Here is a 24,479-nt window from a genome sequence, read left to right as displayed (position 1 = left end):
ATTAAAATATGTCAAAAAGGGCTAAAAACTCCTGAGGCCTCCAGCATTGGAGGGCCACTCGTTATGCCACTTTATACAGTACAGGGTATGGTAGGTCGAATTGGAAGCCTCTTGGTCACAATTTTAGAAATTAATATGGTGATAAACTGCAATGTATGCAAAGATTATATAAGAACTTCCCATTGAGCATACAAACGATTATTTGATAAGGCATACATTGTAGCCTATATGCCTACCATACACCTAGCCTAGAGAGAGGAGGCTCCCTGCTGTCTAGCTAACCTAAAGGTAGGGCCTAACTATCTAAGGCCTAGCTTAGGTGACTTAAACATAGATAAATTGCTCGACAAGGTTTAAGATTACGTATTATTAATAGTCCTAGCTTTGCTTTTTATTTTACAATAATGAATTAATTAGTTTCTACTTTCAAAACTTACATTTTTATCAAATAATTTATGTTTAATTCCGACTTCTACAGAGACTTCGTCCATCCTGCGTTTTAAGTTTCAGCGCTCCAAATCTGAGACAAACTTTGCTGTATTCTGATTGGTTGAATATTTATATTATCGTCTGCCAGCTTCTATATAATTAGGTAGACGCCCTCTAGAAGCAGAACACGTTGTCATTCTTAATTTTACTTTCGTGTATTTTTTTGGGATAAGTGATACCAAATATTATTCAAATTTCAAAACATACAACCTAGCTCAAATCAATATCTCTGCACTAACAAAAATGTTACAATGAATAGTATAGGATTTGAACTGAGAAGAAAAAAGTGTGATGTGCCCAAATATGGTGGTGATATGCCCAAATATAATAGTGATATCACATCATCATGTCCATATATGGCCACATCACATGTTTTTGTCACATAAAGTTTGATAGTGCAGACACGATAAAGCTGCTGGGTAGTGCTATTGCTTGTCTTGGAGGAACACAAATTAAAATACAATCTTGTTAACACTTGCATTTTATTATCTACTAGTCTACACTTTTCTTATACAACGCAATTTATAACCAAAAGTATTTTATACACAACTTGTTTTAAACCCGCAAACATTTAGGTTATAAAGATTCTTACACACCAAAGAATATATAATAATCTTTGGTTTCTTTCAAAATATTCCAAAGAAAAAAAAATTGTTACTTACAAACCTAAATATGATACATTTTTTTACTGTTGTATGTTCAGACGAAAAGAAAAAGAGTTGTAAGGTAAAATGAATTCAACTGTGCATCATAGCTTTTACAATTCGTCAAAGATGTTACAACTCTCATGATTCATATATCAACTATTCTTCTTGTTCTGTATTTTTATTGTTTTACATTTTCTAATTATGCTATATAAATATGGACAATAAAACCTATATAGCCAATATTATAGTAACATTTTTTTCTTTAAATTACTGTTTTTTACATAGAAAATTACAGAAGAAATAAGATGTAACCATTTTTATTGGTTGAATTGTGCATACCAAGATAATGGCGTTATATAAAACTATTTACTTCATATATTTTACAGTTGTTGCTTACATGCCTTAATTACTCATTTTTAGATCTTTGTTTAATTATGACTTTGTTTATATCGATATGCATGACTAAACATGATAGCACATTGTAAAACACTCTTCTTCTACTAATTCTTATTTCGAATGACCTTCAGAGCATAGTATCGATGACCTTATCAACCAATCTCAAGATATAAAACTAGCTTATTCAGAAAGGTTAGACAGGCGAGCTGGACTGGTTTGTTGTGCTGGCTTGTTTTTGTTGCATACAGCTACGGGCTACGGTATCAAACAACCTACAAGAAAAAAGATTAACAATTGTTGTATTCGATTGGAACTTTACCGTTGAGTATAGCAGAGTACTTATTTAACAGAGTATTTAGCGCATTGAGATTGTTGAACACAATCCATTTACAATCTACCATTCGAATACAAAAAGTACAACACAACAATTATCATTACCCTTGTGGAAAAGATCAAAGGTTGGACTTGTTAGGTGTAATTTGTTGTACCAAAAAACTTACTTTTCAATTTCTGGTGCGCAGTGGACAAAGTCATGACTCCAGAACTTAAAGCTTGGGTTGCGAATCAGTTCAATAAAGGTGATTAGTAATCCCCAGGGGTGGGGTCGATTCACAATTAGACGTTCCAGAAGCACTCTGCAAAATAAGCATGGTTTGAGAACATGGTTTAATGTTTTTTGTACCAATAAAATACAGAACATGTCTACTCTGTCTACCCTATCAAACTTCATGTGACAAAAAAATGTAATATGCACATGATGTCTTATCACTTCCATATTTGGGCACTTTTTTTGTTAAACTATTGTGAGTGTAGACAGAGCTTAAGAAATATAATTGTTGTTATTGTAATATTTTATGTATTTTTTTATACCTTGTAATTTGCTCTTGCAGGGCTTCGGAGTTTGCCTCGGCAAACAAGTAAAGCAACGTACAGCTGAAGTAATGGGTGTGACTATTGGGATACCGAAGTTGATTTGCTACTGCGTTTAAAAACAGGTACCGCCCTGAAAATAAATATTTAATTCGAAGAATGATATGAAAGTAAAAAAACAATAGTGGAGTACACATTTATATGAGATCTTCCCAGCCTGGCATTGTTTTTGTAATTTACAAGGAGAGTTTAGTTGATTTTAAGATAGGTGTTGGGTTGCATCCAAGGCCTACTGAACTCGTGTGACTCTTGAAGGGTGCTAAAAATGGCTTCATCTATTAAAATGGCAGAACCCACCTTCGGTGTCCAAGTCAACTGCTAAATTCTGGAAGATATCCATATGCGATGAATGCGTAATCGTGTTCATAGAAGGCGTGCTTCCCTTGCTATGAAGGTACGCTATTGCTTGTGATCCAACATAGAGTACCAATGCATTCATGAGAGGTACGTTGTATCTCTGACCAGGTTCGTGAGACACCTGTAAATGGCCTCTCAGCTCAGACAGGAACGTGACAGGGCTTCGAGTCTTAATATAAGAATCTAACTCCTAAAAAATAAGAACATTAAAAATATTGAATCTCAATATCTTTAAATAAGAAAGTTATGCAAATATTATGAAAATAATTACATTTGATTTACCTTTTTAAATGTTACTGGTTGAATCATAGCCGAGAAATTAGTTAGGATCCGTGGTGGCTGCGTGATATCTGATAACATGTCCACTTTCAAGTTAGGAGTGAATGGGTCTGGTAGACGCATGTTACGTGGGAATGCACTTAAAATCAGGTTGCGCATTTGAATACAGTTTGGTGGGATGACATCGCAAAAACCATAATGGTAGTCACATAAAAATTCTGGGAAATCATGAAGTAGAACTAACAACAACCGTAGAGTTCCCTAAACAATGGAAAAAAGAATGAAAATAAGTTTAATCAATTTAATTTACCAGTACCAAAGCTCTGTCTACACAATCAAACTAGTTTTTACAAAAAAAAAAGTGTGATGTGCCCAAATATGGTTGTGATGTGTCCAAATATGGTTGTGATGTGCCCAAATATGGTAGTGATGTGCCCAAATATGACATCATGCAATATGGGCACATCACATTTTGTTGTCACAGAAAGTTTGAGTAAAGTAGACAGAGCTTAAATGGCTCAGTTATAAGCCCATTCCTTTTGTTTTTATTTATCATCTTTTACCTTGAATATTGATAGTGACCTACTGTATAATAAATAAAATAAATTATTGTTGATGTTCTATACTGAACCACTTTGTAAATCAATGCTTCACCACTGAAAGTGTCATTCAGTATAAACACAGAATAGATAAATCGATATTATCAAATATGCAATATTCCATTTAATATTTTATTGTTAAGATAGATACAGAACGAAGTAATGATTATGTACCTTATATAATAAAGAGGCATGTTTTGACAAGTCAGCATTGCGTAAGAATGGTGTAACAAACTTGAAGATGTCAATCAACAACTGGGCATACATTGGCCATCCTTGCTGTAAATAGAATAATGTACAAAATAATTGCATTTACAAAACTGTCATTATAAATAATTTCTCCTTCCTCCTCTGATAGTACAGTAGATAGATACATTTTCAGATACAGAGGCGGGTGTTCCGGCCTGTAAACAAAATTACAATGCAAAATATAAGACATTTCAGCACTTGATTTTACAATTTTAGGGGCACCCCTTCCCCCTATTTCAAAATCCTGAATCTACACCTGAATTATAGATTGTGCAAGGGACAAAAAAAGAGGCTGCCTAGAAGTAAAATGATGCTGACACAACCCATTTCGGTATCAAAACGTAAATGAGGATGATGCAAACAGACGGGAAAGTATTGAATGTACAAACCTTTTGTTGTGGCATGGTTGCCAACATGCGTTCGATGAAGATTCTATGGGAAATCAATTCCAACCACGAATACACAAAACCAGGTGCTTTTGATGGACGTAGCACATGAAATGCGTTACTATAAAAAATGTAACATGATTGTGGAATTAATAAGACTTAAGTCAGATTCAAATCACTATTATATTTGAATTACAATTTTGATTTACAGTAGAAGACTTTCTTTGTGACATCCTTATTAAAGGACACCTCTATTAAAGGGACACTCTCTGTGAAACGACAAGAGGGGATTTACACTATGGCCAACCCCTATTCAGGAGACACTTGGCCCTCAAAGCTTCCTCTCGATAGGGGTTCCACTGTAATTATTTCTAAAGCTCTGTCTACACTATCAAATATGTGATGCGACAAAAAGTGTGATGTGCCCAAATATGGTAGTGATATGACATCATCATGTTCATATATGGGCACATCACATTTTTTTTGTCACATCACAGCGCTTTATTTAATACAAACTATATAAGTAATCTAAATCTCTGTCTATGACAAATGTGACAAAAAAAGGCCCATTCTTGCACTCACCAGAATGCAGTCATCACTTGGAAGTTAATGGTCTCTAGTACGTGTTCTGGTGCGTTGAGTTCAAGTAGAAGCATAATGAAGATTCGATGGTAGGGAAGCTGTTGAAAGTCACTACCTTGCTTCTCATGATCATGAAGTAATACTCCAGCCACGATGCCAAGTACCTAAGAAAATGCAATGATACATCACACTTTCTACACATTTGCTTTCAATTATTGCGATGGAGTTTAATTTTGATTTAATATATTTTGATACCATACAATTACACAAAGAACAAGCAAAGACAAAAAAAAACTACACTAATCATAGGTATGGTAACAGCGATAGCTCTCTGAACCCCCAGAAGAGTATTAACATCTTGAGGTGGTCGCCTAATGATTTCATTTCACAGTAGCCCTTAATAAAGTTGTCCTCTGAATAGGGGTATACAAATGGATATGTTCTACTGTATTTTAAATCCATAAATAATGTCTTCTTCTTGTGATTCATCACCCATATTTGAATTGCGCAATATGGAAATAGTGCACAAAAGTTGTCATAAGTTACATAAATTTAACGCACCTTGTTTAATAAGTTTATTTTTGTAACACTGTTGGCTGCATCTCCAGAATGTTTTACTAATAAGGCAATCAAACGAACAAAGGCATCTAGTGTGTGGAAACACTTTGAACGTGTCAACGTAGGTGTGTGTGCTTGCTCAGAGAGGGCGTGGTAGCACAGCTTCACGCACAGTTCTGTGCAGATTCGGAAAAAACGGGTAATGAGGTCATCAGTCTTTAAAATACCCTGCTGGTGCATCTGAAAATGGGTAAAGAAAAATGAAAAATTGCGGTGTTAAATTGTTCAATGTTCACAACTATCACAATCAATAATAGTACATTCACACAGTGTGCTGCTTTTGTTAAATGAAAATACAAGAAATTAAACAGCGCCATCTATTCATCCATGAAACAGAACTGATGTGAAAGTAGCTTTAATCTTTAACATTTGGCAAGTAAAATTAAACATTTAGATGACTACAATCATTTTAAAATTGTTGACAGTAATTGATGTAAAGCGGCACGATTTATGTCATAAAATTTGCGCTATATAGAATAATAAAAAATAATATTTTTTAGATACCTGGTTTACAAATGCAGAGAAAGCCTTTGTGCTGTCGCGTCCGCCAGCTGGTGAGTGGTACATGTTGACCCATTCACGTAGTAGATATTCAGTCTTCTCTTGTAGGCCTGCTGGATCATCAAACTCCCTAGCCTGTGAGATGCCAGAGTGCATCATGGATGTAGGCCCTCCAGGGGCCTTATCCAGGAAAGCTGGATCCTGGTTTTGACGCACAAGCTCAATTAGATGTGCCAATCTGACTCCAAATGGCCCAGGCCTAAAATACAAATGAAATTATATTATATACTAATAGTATGGTCAAGTACAAAGGAGATAATATTATTCTATAAGAAGCATAAACTAGAAAAGCTGAAGTCATAAAAAATGTTGTCAGATAAACCTTATTCAACCAACATATTGACAAATAGTCTTCTGGAAGGTTTTCATCATACTAATATATTTAAAATTTAGTCACTGCAGTTATTTCACAGTAAAATCAATACAAAAAGTTATAATGCAGCACTCACATGTCAGATGGATTTGATGAACGTGCAGCGATCATTGCAAGGACTTGCAATGTGTTGTACAGATCGGCCTCATTCAAAATGTTGCTCTGTTTCTCATCAATTAAAAACCGTTTGGCCACGTTCATTGCGAATGCTCCGGCCGTTTGGTTCATGCCATTATCCATAGACTGAAAAATTGAAATATAATGATATTAGCAATGTCCATCCTTATTTAGAGATATTTTTAATTACTGACCTGGGTTTTACAGACCTGGGCAATTCTGCATAGGAACGCAACAATTGATAAAATTGGCCAGAGTGATATCGATGTGGGCAAAGTGATATCGATGTGGGCAAAGTGATATCGATGTGGGCAAAGTGATATCGATGTGGGCAAAGTGATACTGACCTAAACAGAGTGATACTGACCTGGGTAAAGTGATACTGACCTAAACAGAGTAATACTGACCTGGGCCAAGAGACATGGGCAAAAAAAGATACTATAAACTTGGTAAAGTGATACTGACATGTGCAAAAAAATACGGACTAAAGGCAAGAAGAACACTGACATATAGGAAAAGAACTAATGACCCAGGTAACACAATACTGACCTGGGTAAGAAAATACTGACCTGGGCAAGGTGCATATCAAATGCTTGCAGGTTAATGAGGTGTGCTCTAAGGAGAACTTCTATAGCATCAAGGTTGTACTTCTGTTCTCCTCTGTCGCATACAATTCTGTAAAATAAATATGTTGTGTATAGATTAGTAATTGTCTCAACAGCACACTAAAATGCAATAGCTTACAGTTCAGTATATCTGTATTGTAAAACAGTATGTATTGCTATTTAGCTTACTTAGTGACTTGTTTATTGGTCCACTGTGGTCCGTAGGCTCTCTGGTCCTGTAGACCTTTGAGTACTAACAAGTGACTGCTCTGATAACGCATGCCTATCTCAGGATCTAGAGTCTGTGGAAAGTAGCCTTCCATAAGACCATCTACAGTCTAAAAACAAAATCCGACATATTTAGATTATGATAAAATAAAACAATATTTTTATGGTAATAGTGACAAAAGAACATCTGCATTTATAGGCCAAGTCTTAAAGAATATGTACATCTAAATACACTGTCATACTGATATGGCCTTAAGGTCTGTCTACACTATCAGACTAGTAGTATAATGTGGCCAAATATAGGTACATCATATTTTGTTGTCACATAAAGTTTGATAGTGTAGTATGTATTATTATTAGTTAACTATTAACATGAATATACTTCCCAATTTTAAGAGTCCTAAAGCAATGAATATACAGTATTTATCCCACTCACCTTTTGCAGCAGTGAGAGAGCGTTGACAACTTCCCGTGAGTTGCGTGCCAACACAACAGCTTCCAGTAGCATCTCCATTACTTGTACATGTTGGCTGTTTGGTGCTATCAAGCTTGCTTGTTGGATGTGTTGTTCGATTTCAGTTGCACATTTGTCATAGATCTGTGTAATCTCATCAAGGGGATATGGTTGCTGTTGAAAAAAAAAAACTAATGTAGTTAATAATTAAGTAAAACTGCACTTTTTTATAAATCATAAGACCTATATCACAATGTGTGTCAAACAATGACCAAACATTTTTATTTTCTGCCAGATTTATACTGAAACGTCACGCCTATGTATGTTAATATTTTGAAGATAATAATTACCTGAGCTGGTTGTGCTGATTCTGTAGTTGGAAGGAAGCCAGGAATTACACGTGCAAACTCCTCATAAACAGCAATCTGTGATGGTGTTACACTACCAACCTAAAAACATGAAAATTAAGAGTATTAAAGCATATATTAAATTTTACATGACCTTTAACCTTGGGTCATGATATTTAACCTTTAGGTCATGATATTCAGAAATTATGTTATTAAATAGAATACCTTAAGTCTAATCTGTTCAGGCATTCTCTCAGCTTGATAGGTAAGGACAACAGGATCACAATAACGGCGTCCTTCATTCCTAGCATGTTTTCGTAGTTCGATTTCCTGAAAAATCAAAAGTGTAAACAATGGACTTAAAAGTGTAGACTTGACAGAATAATATTAATAGTAATATTTGCGCACATATCCAACAAGACGCACATATTTTGATGGTGAAATCAAGAGGAAAAACTACAAAGACTATAGAAAACCCACATAATTCCATACATTCCATTTACCAGCAATTTAAGGCACACAGACTAGCTAGTACATAACTCAGGTGTTCTAAGTTATGAGAGCATTTAACTAGACAATAAAATAGCCTAAAAAACACAAATACAAATGAAATCAAGCCACGTAAAGGAAGAGTATGAGCTGGAAACATCTCAAGTGGGGTACAAGTTAAAAGAGAGTTATCAGAAAACCTTGATCACTTACAGTAGCTAGTCTACGGTCCATTTCTGGAACAGCTTTCTCTACAGCACACTTCTGAATAAAAGCACATGCAAGTTCTACATTATCTGCAGCTACCAGCGTGGCTGCCTGCTCCATTAATTCCTTTTGTTGTGGAGATGCAGCCTGCAAAAAAATGCATAAAGTTAAAGCACACTAAATATACATTGGCTGGACTAAATATTCAATGGAGAGATTTAACATTTCTAATATGAAACTTGATTTATGAGTTAATGGTGGAAAGCTAAACATGTGTCATAGGACCTACATCTATTTTAGCGAAATAATGTGTCAGATCCAGGATTTTGAAATAGTGGAATGGGGGTGGGGTACGCAGGGCCTAAAATGGTATTAAGGTTTGCAGTACACCGTGGTTATTAGTTTTGAATAAAATACAATTATTTAATAGAATTTCTCAACGTTTTGGTTGCTGACATTCCAAAATGTACTGCACTTCTTTATTGAAACATGTGGTATATTTGTTTTCAATTTACTTTACCATCTCTAAAAAGGAACCACTTATTTTATAGATCATTTGATTGACAGAACAACTTACCTTGAGTGTTGTCAAGCACACAGTCTTAAAGTTGTTACTAATGCTTAGCAACAGAGGTTCCCTGCACGTGATCATAGCCATACCGGCTGTCAGGTTACGCACCATATGATGTGCCGCTAGCCTGATACGATTTTCCTCAGGATCTAATGCGAAATCCTTCAGAAAACAAACAATGATGAATAACGATTTTTATAAAAAATAGTGCTTTATCACCAAGAAAAGGTATCAAAATATTGGTTATACAGTCAACTCTTTCAATATAAAACATGTATGGGCTGGGCTAATATAATATAATAAATTACCTTCTTCACAATTTGTTCACATGTGGTGAGAGCAATTTTGATGGATCGCTCGACAACTGGTTGTACTAGTTCCTGCACCGAGCGCTCTACTGCTATACGAACACATGGGCGTAGCTGAGGAATCATTTGGAAGATCTCGGCCTAAACGGAGCAAATGATAAGATTATAAATATGGGAAATTCAAAAGAGGAGAAATCGGTTTTTAAATAGATTTAAAGGGGTTCAAGGGCCTAAGAAATACAAAATGAACTGCTGAACATTACCTAATGTCCTATATTTAAATTTTCAATATTTAGGGGAGGTGGGCTGAACTCCTACATTACCTGACTACTGACTGTAATATGTGGAACAAGACCATTCAAAGACGATGTGTTGAGGTCTTGGAAGTTGAACTGAGGCTGAGCAATAGTTGAGGAAGTAGTCGGTGTTGTTCCTGATGTGGCTGGTGCTACAGCAACGCTCGGTGTTGACACAATAGTTTGTTCGTTGGACACAGTGGGTGGCAGTAACGATTGTTCTTGCTTGTGTTTACGACGACCGGAAAGTTTAGGTTTGAAATGTAATAGACGATCTGCTTCTTTTAGATAACCACAGATAACAACTTCCTGTGAATTTAAACATATCGTTTAGTGAGCAAGTTTTTTGAGAAAAAACTAAAACTAAAAAAGAGTGGTCATTAGTTTGATGAAGACCTCTATAAACTTACATTTATGTCTAGACTTAAGTGTTTACATAACACCTCCACTTCGAACTTAAGGTTCAACTTGAGGTCAGGTTCTTGATGTAACTCGGCTAGAACACCCATGACGGCCATCGTCCACGGGTTTGGCGGTTTGAAAACTTTACTCTTCACGCATGACTCAATAATCTTGGCAACAAATGGTACAACATACAACAGCTCAAGCTCTGAGCGTTCGTTGTGATAGGCTTCTAGAATAAGTTCTTTAAGGTCTATGTTTATCTGTAAGATTGGTTTGTTCTTGGCTAGCGTCAGCATGCCAAGCCAATGGCCTAGATTCTTTAACAGAGATCTGTCAGAGAAGTTTGAATCACTCTTATCAGAAGCCAGTAAAACCTAGAAAGAAAATGAAACGGTAGATAATTCTATATTGTATGCAGAATATTAAGATACTCCAAGAGCAATGATCATGCCATGCCTACAGTTAAATAAAAATGGATTATACATTAGTAAAGTTTGTACACATCTGGCTTTTGCGCACTTTAAAGAACCTAGTACATCTTTCAAGACCTGTAGGTGTTCTTTTATACACACAGCCACTGGCATCCATGAGGGCCCCTTGATTGTCAGCATACGCTGTTTAAGCTCACCCTCTATAAATGAGGTTAAATAAAAAAAATTACAAAAAAAATGACTTACTTCTATATTTCTAAGTGTTTCATTAATAACCATACTCGTAAAATCTGGCATTTTAAGTGTGTCTACAAAAGATGAGTACAGGGAATGAAAATTGAATTCAATGCTAGCCCGCTTCATCACCATGTATTGCGCAATCCACTGCTTGTACTCGGCTACACTCTCTTTTATATCATCTGCCTATAAAAATCAGAAATAACATTGCAGTTGATTATTGTTATTGATTATTATGGATATATTATTAAGCTTCAAATGAAATCACATCTTAATCGCTCAACATTAACATATCATAGATATAACAGTCGATTTTCTGTATACTACTGTAAACACCTTTGGGTTGGCCCAGAAAGTCTGTTATTGCATGTTTTTCCGTTTTTTTTTTAGTCTTGTACGAGGAAAGTGTTATTCCAGGAGGGTAAAATTTCTGGGAAATGTTAAATACATTATGAAGACATACCTTAATTGTCATATTGGACTGTGACAAGTTGTTGAAGATAAATGCTATTTTATCCTGTACATTTTCTGGCGGTTCTTTCGGCTCATCCTTCCTGGCTACTAGCAATGTATTGATATTTGTTGTGTTGGCAATTGACGGCTGAAATTAATGCATTTACGGATATAGTTAAAAATTATAGTAAAAATGTGTATATCTGTGGATTGTGTCAATTTGTATTTGTGATAGTGTTAAGTCTGCCTTTTTTCACAATGATTTTGTTACTTTATTTAATTTATTAAAAACATTTTTATTTTCTTTTGCTATGGACCGTGAGTGTTTTTTATTATGTTTCTCCTAAGGGAAACATAATACATTTGAATTTGAATAGTAAAAGGAATCGAGTGTTTACTGTTATAAAATTTATATAAAACTTTTAATACTAACATGCTTGGTTGTTTTTGCCGATGTCACTGATGTTGTTGTCGTTGTCGTAGTAATTGTCGTCGTCGTTGTCTTTGAACTTCCTGTAGTGGTTGACGTGACTGTTGTAACAGTAGGCGTAGAAGGTGTTGTTGTGCCAGTCTGAGTACGAGCTGGCGGTTCACGCTGCTGTTCGCCATATCGAATATACTGTGAAATAAAGAAACAAAATCACATTACATTTCACATATCTATATCACTCTATGTTACTCTGAGAAAGTGGTCACTCTATTTTTAAGTCCAAACAATATGTAGACGTCCTTGCTAAACAACATTTTTAGTTGTGTAAAGCTAATAAATACTCAGCTTAAGCAGAATTTGAGTATACTTATTGTGTAGATTGCAGACTGAGCTAGTTCCTTACCTCAATAAGTGTTTCTGGGTACTGTTCAAAGTGAGGAATAGACGCAAGGTGTTGGCAATACTGTGGATAATCCTTTAATCTGGTTTTGAACTTATCTAATGCAGCTATACCAAAGTAATACATCTTACTACCATGGGGTTTGCGAAGTGCCTCTAGAACGTATCGTAAGGCAATGCCTAGCGCAATATAACTAGAAAAATAAATTAGATATAATAAAGGTAAAAACCGTGTGTATATTAGTGTGCGGTATAGTTTCTATCTTGATTCTTTCCTATATAAAGTGGTTATATTATATATAGTTAATTTATGCAGGGTATGAATCATGTATGTCACTACTACATTAAATTCACTCATGTTTGTCTTCAGAAAAAAGTGTGTACTAAATAAATTTGAATGCGCATTATCTCAATGTATATGCAGACATACCCAAGTGTGGGCTTGAATTCTTGCCCATTCTTCATTATAGCAATATTTAATAATCAAATGTCAGTTTGTTTTGGTCAATGCTTGTATGTATAGTATACTTACGTCACAAGTCCTTGTTCTATAATTCCACCAAACAAACAAGCGGTGATGTGAAGCTCACGGTCTGGATATTGTGGGAAGAACTTGTACTCCTCAAACAAATTACGCAACATGCACATAAACACCTCCTGTCAAGCAAAAAATAAATGAATAAGAGGGAATCAATTACTTTTATAAGCTCCTATGAACATAGATATTATACAAAATGTGGAATTAATTTATCATTTATCATGTATAAAAGACAAAACAATGACTTGCAGCCTAGTGCACAAGGGTGCAGACAACACAGAAAAAACTTTAATTCCTCTAAAGGGTCTTTCATGTTTTTCAGCAGTCACCAAACATGCTTAAGTGCTGAGATGGTCAGCGGGAAAACCCTTCATGCCTCCAAAAGATGCACCGGATTCTTAAGCTTTGTCTACACTATCAAACTAATTTTGACCAAAAAAAGTGCCCAAATATGTTAGTAATACGACGTCATCGTGTACATATATGGGCACATCACATATTGTTGTCAAATAAAGTTTGATAGTGTAGACAGAGCTTAAAACACAAGGTACACGTGTGTGTTTGAATCTCGCTCAGATTTTGTCTAAATCTGTTTTCAAAATTTGATAGTCATTACTCTTTCTTTCTTGACTGTAGAATCTTTGAAATTCTTGAGCATTTCAATGACATCCTCAACTGACATGGATGGGTTAGGTGGCTGGTTGTATATCTTTTGAAAGTAGCTATTGGCTTCATCGTCAATTTCTTGTGAGAAAGTTTGGTTTAACTCTGGCCATATGCTTGATATATCACCTGTAATTATTATTGAAATTGTTATAACATGTAAAGCTCTGTCTACAGTATCAAACTAAAATATGGTAGTGATATGCCCAAATATGGTAGTGATATGACATCATCATGTCCGTATTTGGGCACATCACATTTTGTCACATGAAGTTTGATAGTGTAGACAGAGCTTAAGGATTAATTACAATTTTAAACTGATTTTGGTCTATATAATAACTTCCTCAAAGTAAATATTTGCCAACAAATTTCATTTTTGTTTTCTTTTTATTAAAAGAAATACAAATTTCAAATGTTTGTTATAAGTCTGAAATAAGACATGTACACTTCAGAAAGACTGGATTGAATTAATTAAAAAAACTTTATTCACAAATAAAACGAACTATAAATTATAAGTTATAACTATGAAATAAACTTTTGTATTTTACCTTGCCGAGCAGGCTTGTTGACAGGGGCTGGCATCATACCACTATTATTAGGACGCATTTCTGAAAAACATAAAATTCATATAATATAATATAACTTGCATGGATAATTCAGGTACTACAATTTCATTGTTATTCTACACTAATTGTTTACTACAATATGTTTGTTTTAAAAGAAAACTGAGCATCAATTTAAGTTTTATTTTATGTATTTAGGCACATGGCCAAGGATTACTAATAGTAAATTAATCACTGTCCTATAAGATACGTGGTAATCCCCATAAACCAGTTTATCGGGGTAACCCCTTATGGTTTATAGTCCTTATCCGAGAAGACTTGTTCCACCACCAGAACTAGGAGTGTGTCAGCCTCGAACCCATGCCGATATTGTTGGCTCTGGTATGGTAAATGGCATCCCTGCCTTAACAGGTCGGCTTTGACAAACATATACAATAGTTTTTATATAAAATCTTATACACCAGATATTAAGTACTAAATAAAACAGGTATCTAAAAACTCACGATGTTGGGTGTTATTTGGTAAAGACGATCCACTCAAAACAGGCAAATTGGGAAATGGTTTTGGTGGTGACTGTGATTGATTGAACAATGACATCATAGAGTGATGAGGGAAATTCCCCATTCCAACACTTGATGTAGGTGTTGTATTACCGCCTATGTTTAGAGATTGCATTCCAGGTAGTGGATCAATCTGTAAAATACACAAAATCATGGTTAACTTATTAAATAAATTTTTTAATTGTGTTATAGGCATCTTATGCTGCAAAAGAAAAATGTCTACAATTTGCGTTGCTTTTTTTTTTGCTTTGAACTGTTTACTACACCTAGCAATACGCTCTCAGTCAGTAATAACCCAGTTAGATTCAAGCATTTGGTAGACTGTAAAAATAATAATTAAAATAAATCTTTGGCCTTCAACTTAACTTGCATTTTCATCAGGAGAATGGCATTTATACTTTCCTGTCCTCGAAATACCCACCCTTAGATTGGCGCCACACAGATTTCGAAGCAACATCTCAAGCATATGATATTGTGTGTACTTTGATACTGTAGTTATTTCTATATTAATTGTACACTCCTTGAATTAACCAGTTAAATAAATATAATAACCAGTTGATAATGGGGATAATAGGGAGCTTTCGATATGCGACGACCAATGGCTGGCGACCAACATATGTCAGGTCAATCGATGTGTCGTCAGCCGGCTAGAAAACATCAAACCTGTGCGTACAATGAACCAACATGACATCTGTCCCTATTGCAATACTGATTATTTTTAATCACTGAACTGCACTACTACATGTAAGTGTGACATTTCCAAAACTGCATAAGTGTAAATGCAGGTTGTAATCCAAACTTTTTGACAAAAAATGTGCCATATATGATGTCATCTAACTACCATATTGAAGCATATCACTAACATATTACACTGTTTTTGTCACATAAAGTTTGAGCTTTAGAATCAGCTTATATACAGTACATAGAAATACCAATCACAACAAAAGACCTATGCAGTAACAAAATTTTGACGTTAGTAGAGATCTAGGTATGAATAACACATGCTTTTATTTAGTTCAATAAATATTTTGTTTTGATGATGGAGTTGACCAGTGTGATGTGAATAATTTATAGTATTCATAATCAGTTCCAAATAATATCAATTGGTTGACTACATAAAAAAAATTACACCAGATATATTTGTGATTACTTGAAAAAAAAAAGTGATTTTCTGTACTATTAAATATTAAGCGGTTATAAAATAATAGGCATTTGTGCAACAGACAACATCGCTTTTACTATTAGCGCATTAATACATGCTATAGTATTGCTCAATGTCATGCTATAGTATTTTATAGTATGTTATAGTATTTTTTATTTTTTGCCAACAGTTTTGAGAGCAAGAATGCCACTGGTTTGATAGGGAATCAGTTTCAGGTTACATACATTTTGTACAGGTTTGGCTCCAACTAACACAGATCAAAACACCATTGCATAGAGTACAGTTATTATATTTCCACCCTGCACTAAACCTGCACTTAACACAAATGTGTCTACATAGTTTTAGTAGGAACCAAACAAAGATACTTGCGAGCACATGCATGCAATGTGTTACCGATTACAATAACAGTGGAACAAACCTGAGAGGCAAAAGCTTGTCCTAAGCTAGGAAAGACGGACTAAACAGAGGAGAAAATCAAAATTAAAGGTGATATATCATGCTGCAGTCTTAATAGACACCATGTTAAAAATACTGCAGTTACTTCAGTAGGGATTGCAAAACTGTACTAAAATAACTGACTTTTTACATGGTCTATTATCAGACATGGCTATACCAATTAAATGGTCACAATGTGGAAAAATACATATTCTAGTTCCACAGAGAATATTTGTAGTTTTTCTGGAGGCAAGAATAATAATAATTTGACACTCCAAGCATTATCCGATACCTGTAATGTTGTATACATAATTCTCTAAAAAAATAATAAAGATTAAAAATAAAGCAATACTCTTCTGGTATGGTAAAAAGACAGTTTCAATGACAGAACATGAAGGAATTCAAGCAAACAACATCGGGTTAGCAACACATAACAGAAGGAAAAATAAAGGAATGGAAAAATCAATCAAAAATTAGGATTAATTATTGATAGATAATTAACATAACCCATGATTTCTAGCCCATAAAAATTCAGATAATTACTAAGTACTAACCTGTTGATTGATACCAGGGCTAGGCTGTGGTTTCATGACACCAGGCGGTGGCCGGGACTTCAGCAAGTTAGAGCAGTTTGCAACCATGCTCATAATCTGTTCAGATATGTCTTGCGATACTGTACCAGCAGCGGCTTGTAGGCATGCTAACATTGTACCCACAGTCTCTAACGGTAGACTGCCTTGTTTGAAGTTGCTGGCGTTTATGTCTTTCTCGTTCAGACCAAGAACTTGTGGTGCACGTCGTTTGAGGAATATCACGCATGCTTGCACAAACAATTCCTGGAAAAATAGAATTTAACTGATACAACTGACAATGGTTTATATAGCTTTATAATCAACAATATTGAATCAATGCTTGCAAAATAAACATTAAAACACAATTCTGTACTGCATCTCCATATATGACATCATCTGTCTAGTATCGTAGACAAACTTTGTAATAGCGCATAGAGACTTTGTTAATAGTTCTTGTATCATGTGAGACATATGTGATACTGTATCACAGAATTTGCCTATGATAATGGACAGATAATGTCATATGGAGATACAGTACTGAGAATTGGCTAAACATAAAATAAACACAATATTATGTCTGCTTGTTTCAGTGTGGTCAACTTACCCCATGTTCTCTTATCTTGTCTGTAATCCACTTATCTAGCTTTAGATATTCCCGTCTGGAAGCTAGGCAGGCAAGGTCTATGACAAACTTGAAAGGTGTTCCACTCAGAAGCAAGGATAAAGCCTTCAGGTCCTGAGCCACATCTAGGATACGAGACAGCCTAGCTTGATCACTCTCACCTCTCATGTACCACTCTGCCATTGAATGCATGATAATTTGTCTCACTGATGGAGATTGACTCTGTGATGGCAGAAAGGTAACAAATAAATATTTTTAATTATGGTTATTTATAGGTAATGGGCTTTGTTTAATACCTTTAAGTTTCGTCTACACTATCAAAGTAGTTGACAAAAAACATTTTGCCACATTGTTCTACAGGAACAGAATTATTTTTAGCGGGATGCAACAGCCTTTGTTTACACTAGGCCTATGATTATTTCAAAATAATAACTAACATGAGCGTTTTTTGTAGGCACAAGACGATTATTGGTTCAAGATTAACAACACTTGCCCAGATACATATTTCCTCTTTTTACATAGAGCATAAAGTATAAACAACTTACATTTCCAAGCCATGCATGTTGCAAGACTATGCTTGAATTAGGATGATTTCCAAGAAAGATTGGTATTAACAATGAGATCAGCTCATGACGTAGAGAAGTCCATTTTGGCTGCAAAAGATAATTGATTGATTTCAGGCAAATGATCAGATTTACAAAACTTGTCTTCCCAAAAGACTATACCATTATCTGACAGGGGTGTGATATTTTAATGTATATTAATGTTCTTCTTTACGTAATGTATTCCTCTATTCGGGGAGAGAGGCAAATGTTGGTTTATCCAGGTAAGCTAGGCACGATATAGACTAAATACTTTCACTACATGCTATTCTAACTATTTTTCCCCACTGACATCTCCATTTGGGAAAAACAATAAATTTATTTCATAAAAAAATTAAAGTATTTACTATGTGATCAGATAAACCTTATAACCAACATTTAATCAACAAGTGTTGTTTTTCTGGTTAGTGTATCATCCTATCATTTATCAGAAGCATTTTTATCGTTTTAAATGCTTTGCAAATTAAATTTTTCATAGAAACAGGACTTACTCCACATTGTAGTAAACTTAATAGCAGCATATCGGGACAGTGTTTAATTGGAAAAGCAAAAAGCGTCTTCACTTGTTCGTACTTGCCCATCTCGGACAACGTTAACAGCGTTTCTGTCAACTCCATTGATTTCCTACAAAAACAAAATAATAAAATCAAAGCTATCTGTATATCATATTTAGTATCTTGTATTATCGTGTCAACAGCATTGCCTCCTTAAGCTCTGTCTACACTATCAAACTTCAAGTGACAAAAAAAATGTAATGTGCTCATGTATGGACATGATGATGTCATATCACTACCATATTTAAGCATATTACTGCCATATTTGGGCACATCACACTTTTTGGTCAAACTACTTTGATAGTGTAGACAGAGCTTTAAAGATGTTGAATGCATTCATGTATGGTAATTTGTAAACATTTGCCTAAACATATATTACAAAAAAAATAATAACAAACTTACCAATTTGCAATCTCTCTGTTGTCCTCTTCTGGAAGAGCTTTCAAAATTTCCACAACCACACCATGGAATGGATAATCCGCAAAGCAGAACACATCTGGATTGGTCAGAATTTGTTGTATCCATGATAACTGCAAACATAAATAATAAGTTCCAAACAAAACCATGTTTGTAAATTGATTATAGATTATTTATCTATTCAATTATTTTTATTTATTTATTCTTTATACTTAATGAAACAGTGCTAAAGCATTGATTTGGTAGAGAACATTAACAATATAATAATAATTCAAAATATTAGATCAGATAAACCTTATAACCAACATTAAACCAACAGTCGCTGATTTTCTGGTTTTTATATCATCCTTTCTGGTTAAAATCAAATTAAAAATTTGTATAATATTTTATCAAAAATAACTCCCAAACCCAGACTTTCCCTGATGTCCAAAATTTGTTTTCACTGTTAAAAGAACACTCAGAATACCACAAAAACCAGAAACATTAGGCAGTCTAATGGTGTCTGGTATTGGGAGAGTTGACTGTACATCCAAAAGCCAATACACTATAAAGCTCTGTCTACACTATCAAACTTCATATGACAAAAAAATGTTATGTACCCATATGCTACACAATGATGTCATATCACTACCATATTTGGGCACATCACACTTTTTTTTTCAAACTAGTTTAATAGTGTAGTTACAGCTTAAAGCTCTGTCTACACTATCAAACTTTATGCGACAAAAAAATGTGATGTGTCCATATATATATCACTACCTTATTTAAGCATATCACTACCATATTTGGGCACACACACTTTATTTGTCAAACTAGTTTGATAGTGTAGAGAGAGCTTCAGACCCATAAACGTACTTGTCCTTCAGTATTTTTCCAAACACGATACAACACTTCAATCGGAAACATTTCCTGCAGTCCACGAAGCAGCGCTACTTTTAACAATCGTAAACCCTGGACGTCCTTCACAATAAAACCGGGGTAATCAAGACCATTGAGGACATCATGGAAATTGATGTGTGGGGCGAGGTCGCGTACCGCCTCTACAAACATTTCGGCATTCCATGTTGTTACTTGCTTGATTTGTTCAGATTTATCTTTACCATCATTCCACGTGTTTGAACCAGGTAACAACTATAATGAAATTTAAAATATACATTTTTGAATAAAGTAATATAGAAGGGCTCGAAAATTAAAAAATTAGCTAATGTTTGCTGGTTGTAATGTTTGCTGGTTGTAATGTTTGCTGGTTGTAATGTTTGCTGGTTGTAATGTTTGCTGGTTGTAATGTTTGCTGGTTGTAATGTTTGCTGGTTATAATGTTTGCTGGTTGTAATGTTTGCTGGTTGCAATGTTTGCTGGTTGCAATGTTTGCTGGTTGCAATGTTTGCTGGTTGCAATGTTTGCTGGTTGCAATGTTTGCTGGTTGCAATGTTTGCTGGTTGTAATGTTTGCTGGTTGTAATGTTTGCTGGTTGCAATGTTTGCTGGTTGTAATGTTTGCAGGAAAAAATGACTTTAATAAAAAGGTACTTATGGCTTCATCTGCCAGTTTGACTTGTAGAATTAATTAAATAATTCAGCACAAATGTGCTTGTTTGTTTTTTGATAGTTAAATTTTTTGGTTTGCAAGTTCATTAAAGTAAATATCTAGCCCAATAGTACGAATGCATAGATCTTGTAATTCCAACGGTTTAGTATAAAATTGTTCAAAACACATCTTAAAAACCAATCAAATAATTGTTGGTCCATGTCAAGACCTTTATGATATTATCCATAAATAAATGGATAGGATTTCTAAATAAGAACATTAATAGATTTCTTTGTGTTAATATTCTTCTGGAGTTCATGTTTCCTTTTATGTACCTCAAATAAGGAATTATTCATCATACAAAAGCTAGTATGGCTTTGTAAAGGGACTACAACAAATCCAAAATATCCTCATTAAAAAAAAAGCACAACTAAAAGAACAGAATGTCACAAACCTGCAAGTTCATGCCCTCTGTCAACCCTGTATGTGTTTGAGCCATCATACCAAGAACCATTGCAATGGAATTAGGGTTCAAGTGCTGAACACCTAGCTGCATCAACGTCTTGCGACACTCTTCCATTGATGTGCAACACCCATAGCCCATCTCCTGCAGAGCATCTGCTAAAATACTCTCACTCTGAAATCATAAACATTTAGGGTATGTTCAGATCTATGGAGTTATGCCTTCGTTTCGCAAGCAATGTCATTATAATTAGCATGGTAACAGCAAAGTGTTCAGATTTGTTTAACGCTTTCATTTGAAACTGAAGTGTCACTGATTAGGGCGAACATATGGTATGCAGGAGTAAATTTGATTGGTTAGAGGTCAAAATCGTTGATGCATTACTTTCGTATCGTAAGCGTCGTTTACTAATCTTGTACCTTGTACAAGAGGTGGCTTCCACTAATCTTTTCGTGGTTCAGACCTATGGAGTTGTACGCCGTGTACGTTATGAAAGCATAACTCCGTGGGTCTGAACAGGCCCTTAGTGTTACAGTCAGTTAAAAGTAATTGTCTTTTATAAATTGTAAATGTACTAACCACTCCTTTGGGTAGGTTGAGACTATCAGATAATAATCGTTCCATTGTGATATCCTCGTTGGTACTATACAACAGTGGGGCTAAGACTACAGGTAGTTGGTCACGTGGAAATTCTATTGAAAAACAAAAAGCATTTAATTATTTTCAGCAAATTCCGGTTTTTGAATACAAGATAGGATTTTCAAAAATGTCACAAAAGCCAAAGAAAATTCTGTCATATGTTGTTTTTTATGTGGTTAATTCGAATGACCAATTACACTATAAAGCTCATTCCTCAAAATAATTATACCAAAACGGTCTTACCTTTGCGCAAGGTGGCGAGAAATGTGTTTCTCTGCGCAGTTGAAACACCAGTTACTGTTGAGCTTTTGTCTTTGCCAACCTGCAGTAGATACGTCAGCAGAGAATGCAGAACCTCAATTGAGATGTCGGCTAAACCTCCCACCTCTTGACTTAAATCTGAGAAAAAGAATTGGCAGGACAATGTATTATTATTACAGCCAAAACAGTTTTAACACAGCGTAGTAGCCACAGCATATATGTCACATAGAGAAACTATTAAACTACTTGTGCGTCAAAGTTAAAACATGTATAGAGATAAATCTTACCAGGATCAATGTATGTGCGAATTAAATCTGGCAGTTTCTGCTTAACAAACTGGGTTGCTGAAATTAAAAATATGAAATGCATCCTTATTCAAATAAAAAAAGTATTAGTTAATTTCTTAAGAGAGACAAAAGATTGAAAACTGTTGCCAAAAGTTCAACTCCAGACAAAATAATGAATGCATAAATAATATTATATATATAGTATGTCAGCATATAGTTCCAAGGGGTCTTGGTATGAAAATTTGCAAAAACTAGGAGGTAGGATTAAGATACCTGGATTGTATTTATTTAGCCTAAATTAGAGGTGGGATTATACCCGAGCATGGGACTATACTCGAGCATGGGACAATACTCATATATGCTATATAAATAAATTCCTGCCATTTGATTGGACAATTGTGGAATAGTACGATACTATATAATGATCATGTAATAGTACTTTCATCTTTCACCTCATGACATTATTTGTTCCATCGCACTCATAAACATTCATTATTTGCATAATATATTATCGATAGATTACATCACCTACCTAGAGTCTGTATTTCCTGTAAATCAGAATGCCTCAGAGCCAAAGCAAACACAAGTTCTTGTACTCGCGATAACTTCAAGGTTTTACTGATTTGTGGAAACAGCTGGGGAGACGGTTTCAACGTTTTCTGATAATGCAACGGATGTCCAACCGCAAAACAAATTAATGTTATGAAGTTGGATTTGGAAACGAGTGCAGTGCACTCCTGAATCAGTAATTGAGCCTGCAAGAAAGAAAAAAAAACATACATAATTCAGAATTTACATTATTGCTGTCTGTATTTGCTGTAGGCTGAATTGAATTAAAATATTTTATTTATACTAAACGACCTCTTCAGTCAGAAACTGTTCTCCCAGAGTGCCCAGTTATGATCAGTGTCGGTGATGTACTAGTACACCGGGGTTATGTTACTTGTCTCGAAAGATGTACTAGGTTCTTTAAAGTGCACATGAGGTAATATGGTTTATAGTCCTTATTCGAGATGACTCGTTCTACCATGAAGCGAGTGAGCCTCAAACGTTTGCCGATTTTCTACGTAATTAGAGTCCCACTGTCGTAACCGAATAAATTCATTTTTGCAAATGTAGCATAATTAAATACTGTAAGTTGAAATCTCTTTCTTACCTGAAAATCTTTAGTACCACTTTTGCCGTCAGTACTAAAGTCTACGTGGGAAAACAGACACCGAAGAAGGTGACGCTCGCCTTCTAGGCTATGTTGCTGAACCAACTATAAAAAAAACAGAGAAAAGTTTTGTGCATTTTGTCATCCAAAAATTTAAACTGGAAGTTTTTTTTAGGGCAGGCTCATGGAAAAACATTATATGACAGTGTTGTAGTAGTTCATAATTTTGCGTTATAGTTCACTAGGAACTGCAATTTGAAAAATTTGCTCAATTTTAAATGACTATTTGCAGTAAAAAGCATTTATTAACAGACAATTATATACACAATTTTATTCACTTTTACTTCAAGAAACCTGTAAAAAAAGTAATTATTAAGTAGTGTATACATGGTATTTAATTATGGTACTCAAATATGGTAGAAGTGAGTTCTCTGTAAAATCTGATCGTTGTTGGAACAAAATTTTTTTTTTGTTGTAAATTGCATCAGCAGCATATTTTCCATTATTATAATATAATACTACTTCTTAATGTCAAACGAAAAAGAAACCATTTACATAATATGCAGCCCATACATATGCCATATGATCCCCATATTTCATCATCGTTATACAAAGCCTAGGCTAGGCCTACTCACGTTATAAATTTCTGTAACACTGGATTTATAGTTCTTTTTGTTCAGGTTTCCTACCAAATACGAGATCTGGGATAAGGCCAGCGACAGAGAGTCCAGATTCATTATTTCATTATTTCAAAGATGAAAGCTTTCAGTTAACTGAAAACCTACGGAAATAAACATATAAAACAATGAGTCAATAGTTCGTGATGTTTTTGGGTAATATAAAAAAGAATGAATCACAAAATAGCGACAAATATTCAGCAGTTCTTGTTGGAATAGTTCTGGATCGCCATTTTATGACTCAAACACGAACGAGAACTTTCGTTGAGGGCGGCGACCGGCTTACTTACGCCCTCAACTTTACCTAGGCCTAAAAATAAATTATCTGGTTACAAAAT

The 24,479-nt window shown here is 34.8% G+C and overlaps 1 protein-coding gene across 2 annotated transcripts; it reads right to left on the bottom strand.

Moving 5' to 3' along the window:
* Window positions 1-954: 954 nt before the first annotated feature.
* LOC144850562 (CCR4-NOT transcription complex subunit 1-like) lies at window positions 955-24,374 on the bottom strand. Of its 2 annotated transcripts, XM_078707856.1 has the most exons (43): window positions 24,100-24,374; window positions 23,465-23,569; window positions 22,841-23,063; window positions 22,309-22,365; window positions 22,004-22,159; window positions 21,701-21,813; window positions 21,113-21,295; window positions 19,987-20,262; window positions 19,117-19,244; window positions 18,652-18,784; window positions 18,104-18,211; window positions 17,541-17,780; window positions 16,919-17,200; window positions 16,348-16,386; window positions 14,711-14,900; window positions 14,193-14,252; window positions 13,598-13,773; window positions 12,976-13,100; window positions 12,448-12,637; window positions 12,048-12,233; window positions 11,625-11,762; window positions 11,171-11,347; window positions 10,499-10,867; window positions 10,116-10,397; window positions 9,793-9,933; window positions 9,491-9,646; window positions 8,920-9,060; window positions 8,443-8,547; window positions 8,221-8,319; window positions 7,853-8,044; window positions 7,378-7,526; window positions 7,153-7,258; window positions 6,543-6,709; window positions 6,037-6,292; window positions 5,476-5,712; window positions 4,915-5,078; window positions 4,336-4,453; window positions 3,872-3,976; window positions 3,102-3,359; window positions 2,760-3,009; window positions 2,403-2,535; window positions 2,033-2,167; window positions 955-1,804 (listed from the first exon to the last, which is right to left on the bottom strand). In XM_078707856.1, the coding sequence occupies exons 1-43, from the start codon at window positions 24,199-24,201 to the stop codon at window positions 1,726-1,728; spliced, it is 7,029 nt and encodes a 2,342-aa protein (XP_078563982.1). In that variant the 5' UTR covers window positions 24,202-24,374; the 3' UTR covers window positions 955-1,725. The 2 variants fall into 2 exon arrangements, with proteins under 2 accessions (XP_078563982.1, XP_078563983.1); XM_078707857.1 differs by lacking the exon at window positions 16,348-16,386.
* Between the last annotated feature and the right edge of the window lie 105 nt (window positions 24,375-24,479).

Source organism: Antedon bifida, chromosome 8 (genome assembly GCF_963402885.1).
Source record: "Antedon bifida chromosome 8, ecAntBifi1.1, whole genome shotgun sequence".
Classification (NCBI taxonomy): domain Eukaryota; kingdom Metazoa; phylum Echinodermata; class Crinoidea; order Comatulida; family Antedonidae; genus Antedon; species Antedon bifida.
Note: the sequence above shows the minus strand (reverse complement) of the source record. Positions and strands in the feature narration are given on the sequence as shown.

Coding starts and splice junctions, on each gene's coding strand:
- LOC144850562 (XM_078707856.1), bottom strand. CDS start 24,201: ATGAATCTGGACTCTCTGTCGCTGGCCTTATCCCAGATCTCGTATTTG. Junction 18,212..18,651: donor TAAGTTTACTACAATGTGGA/GTAAGTCCTGTT, acceptor TATCTTTTGCAG/CCAAAATGGACTTCTCTACG. Junction 9,647..9,792: donor GTGAACAAATTGTGAAGAAG/GTAATTTATTAT, acceptor TGTTTTCTGAAG/GATTTCGCATTAGATCCTGA.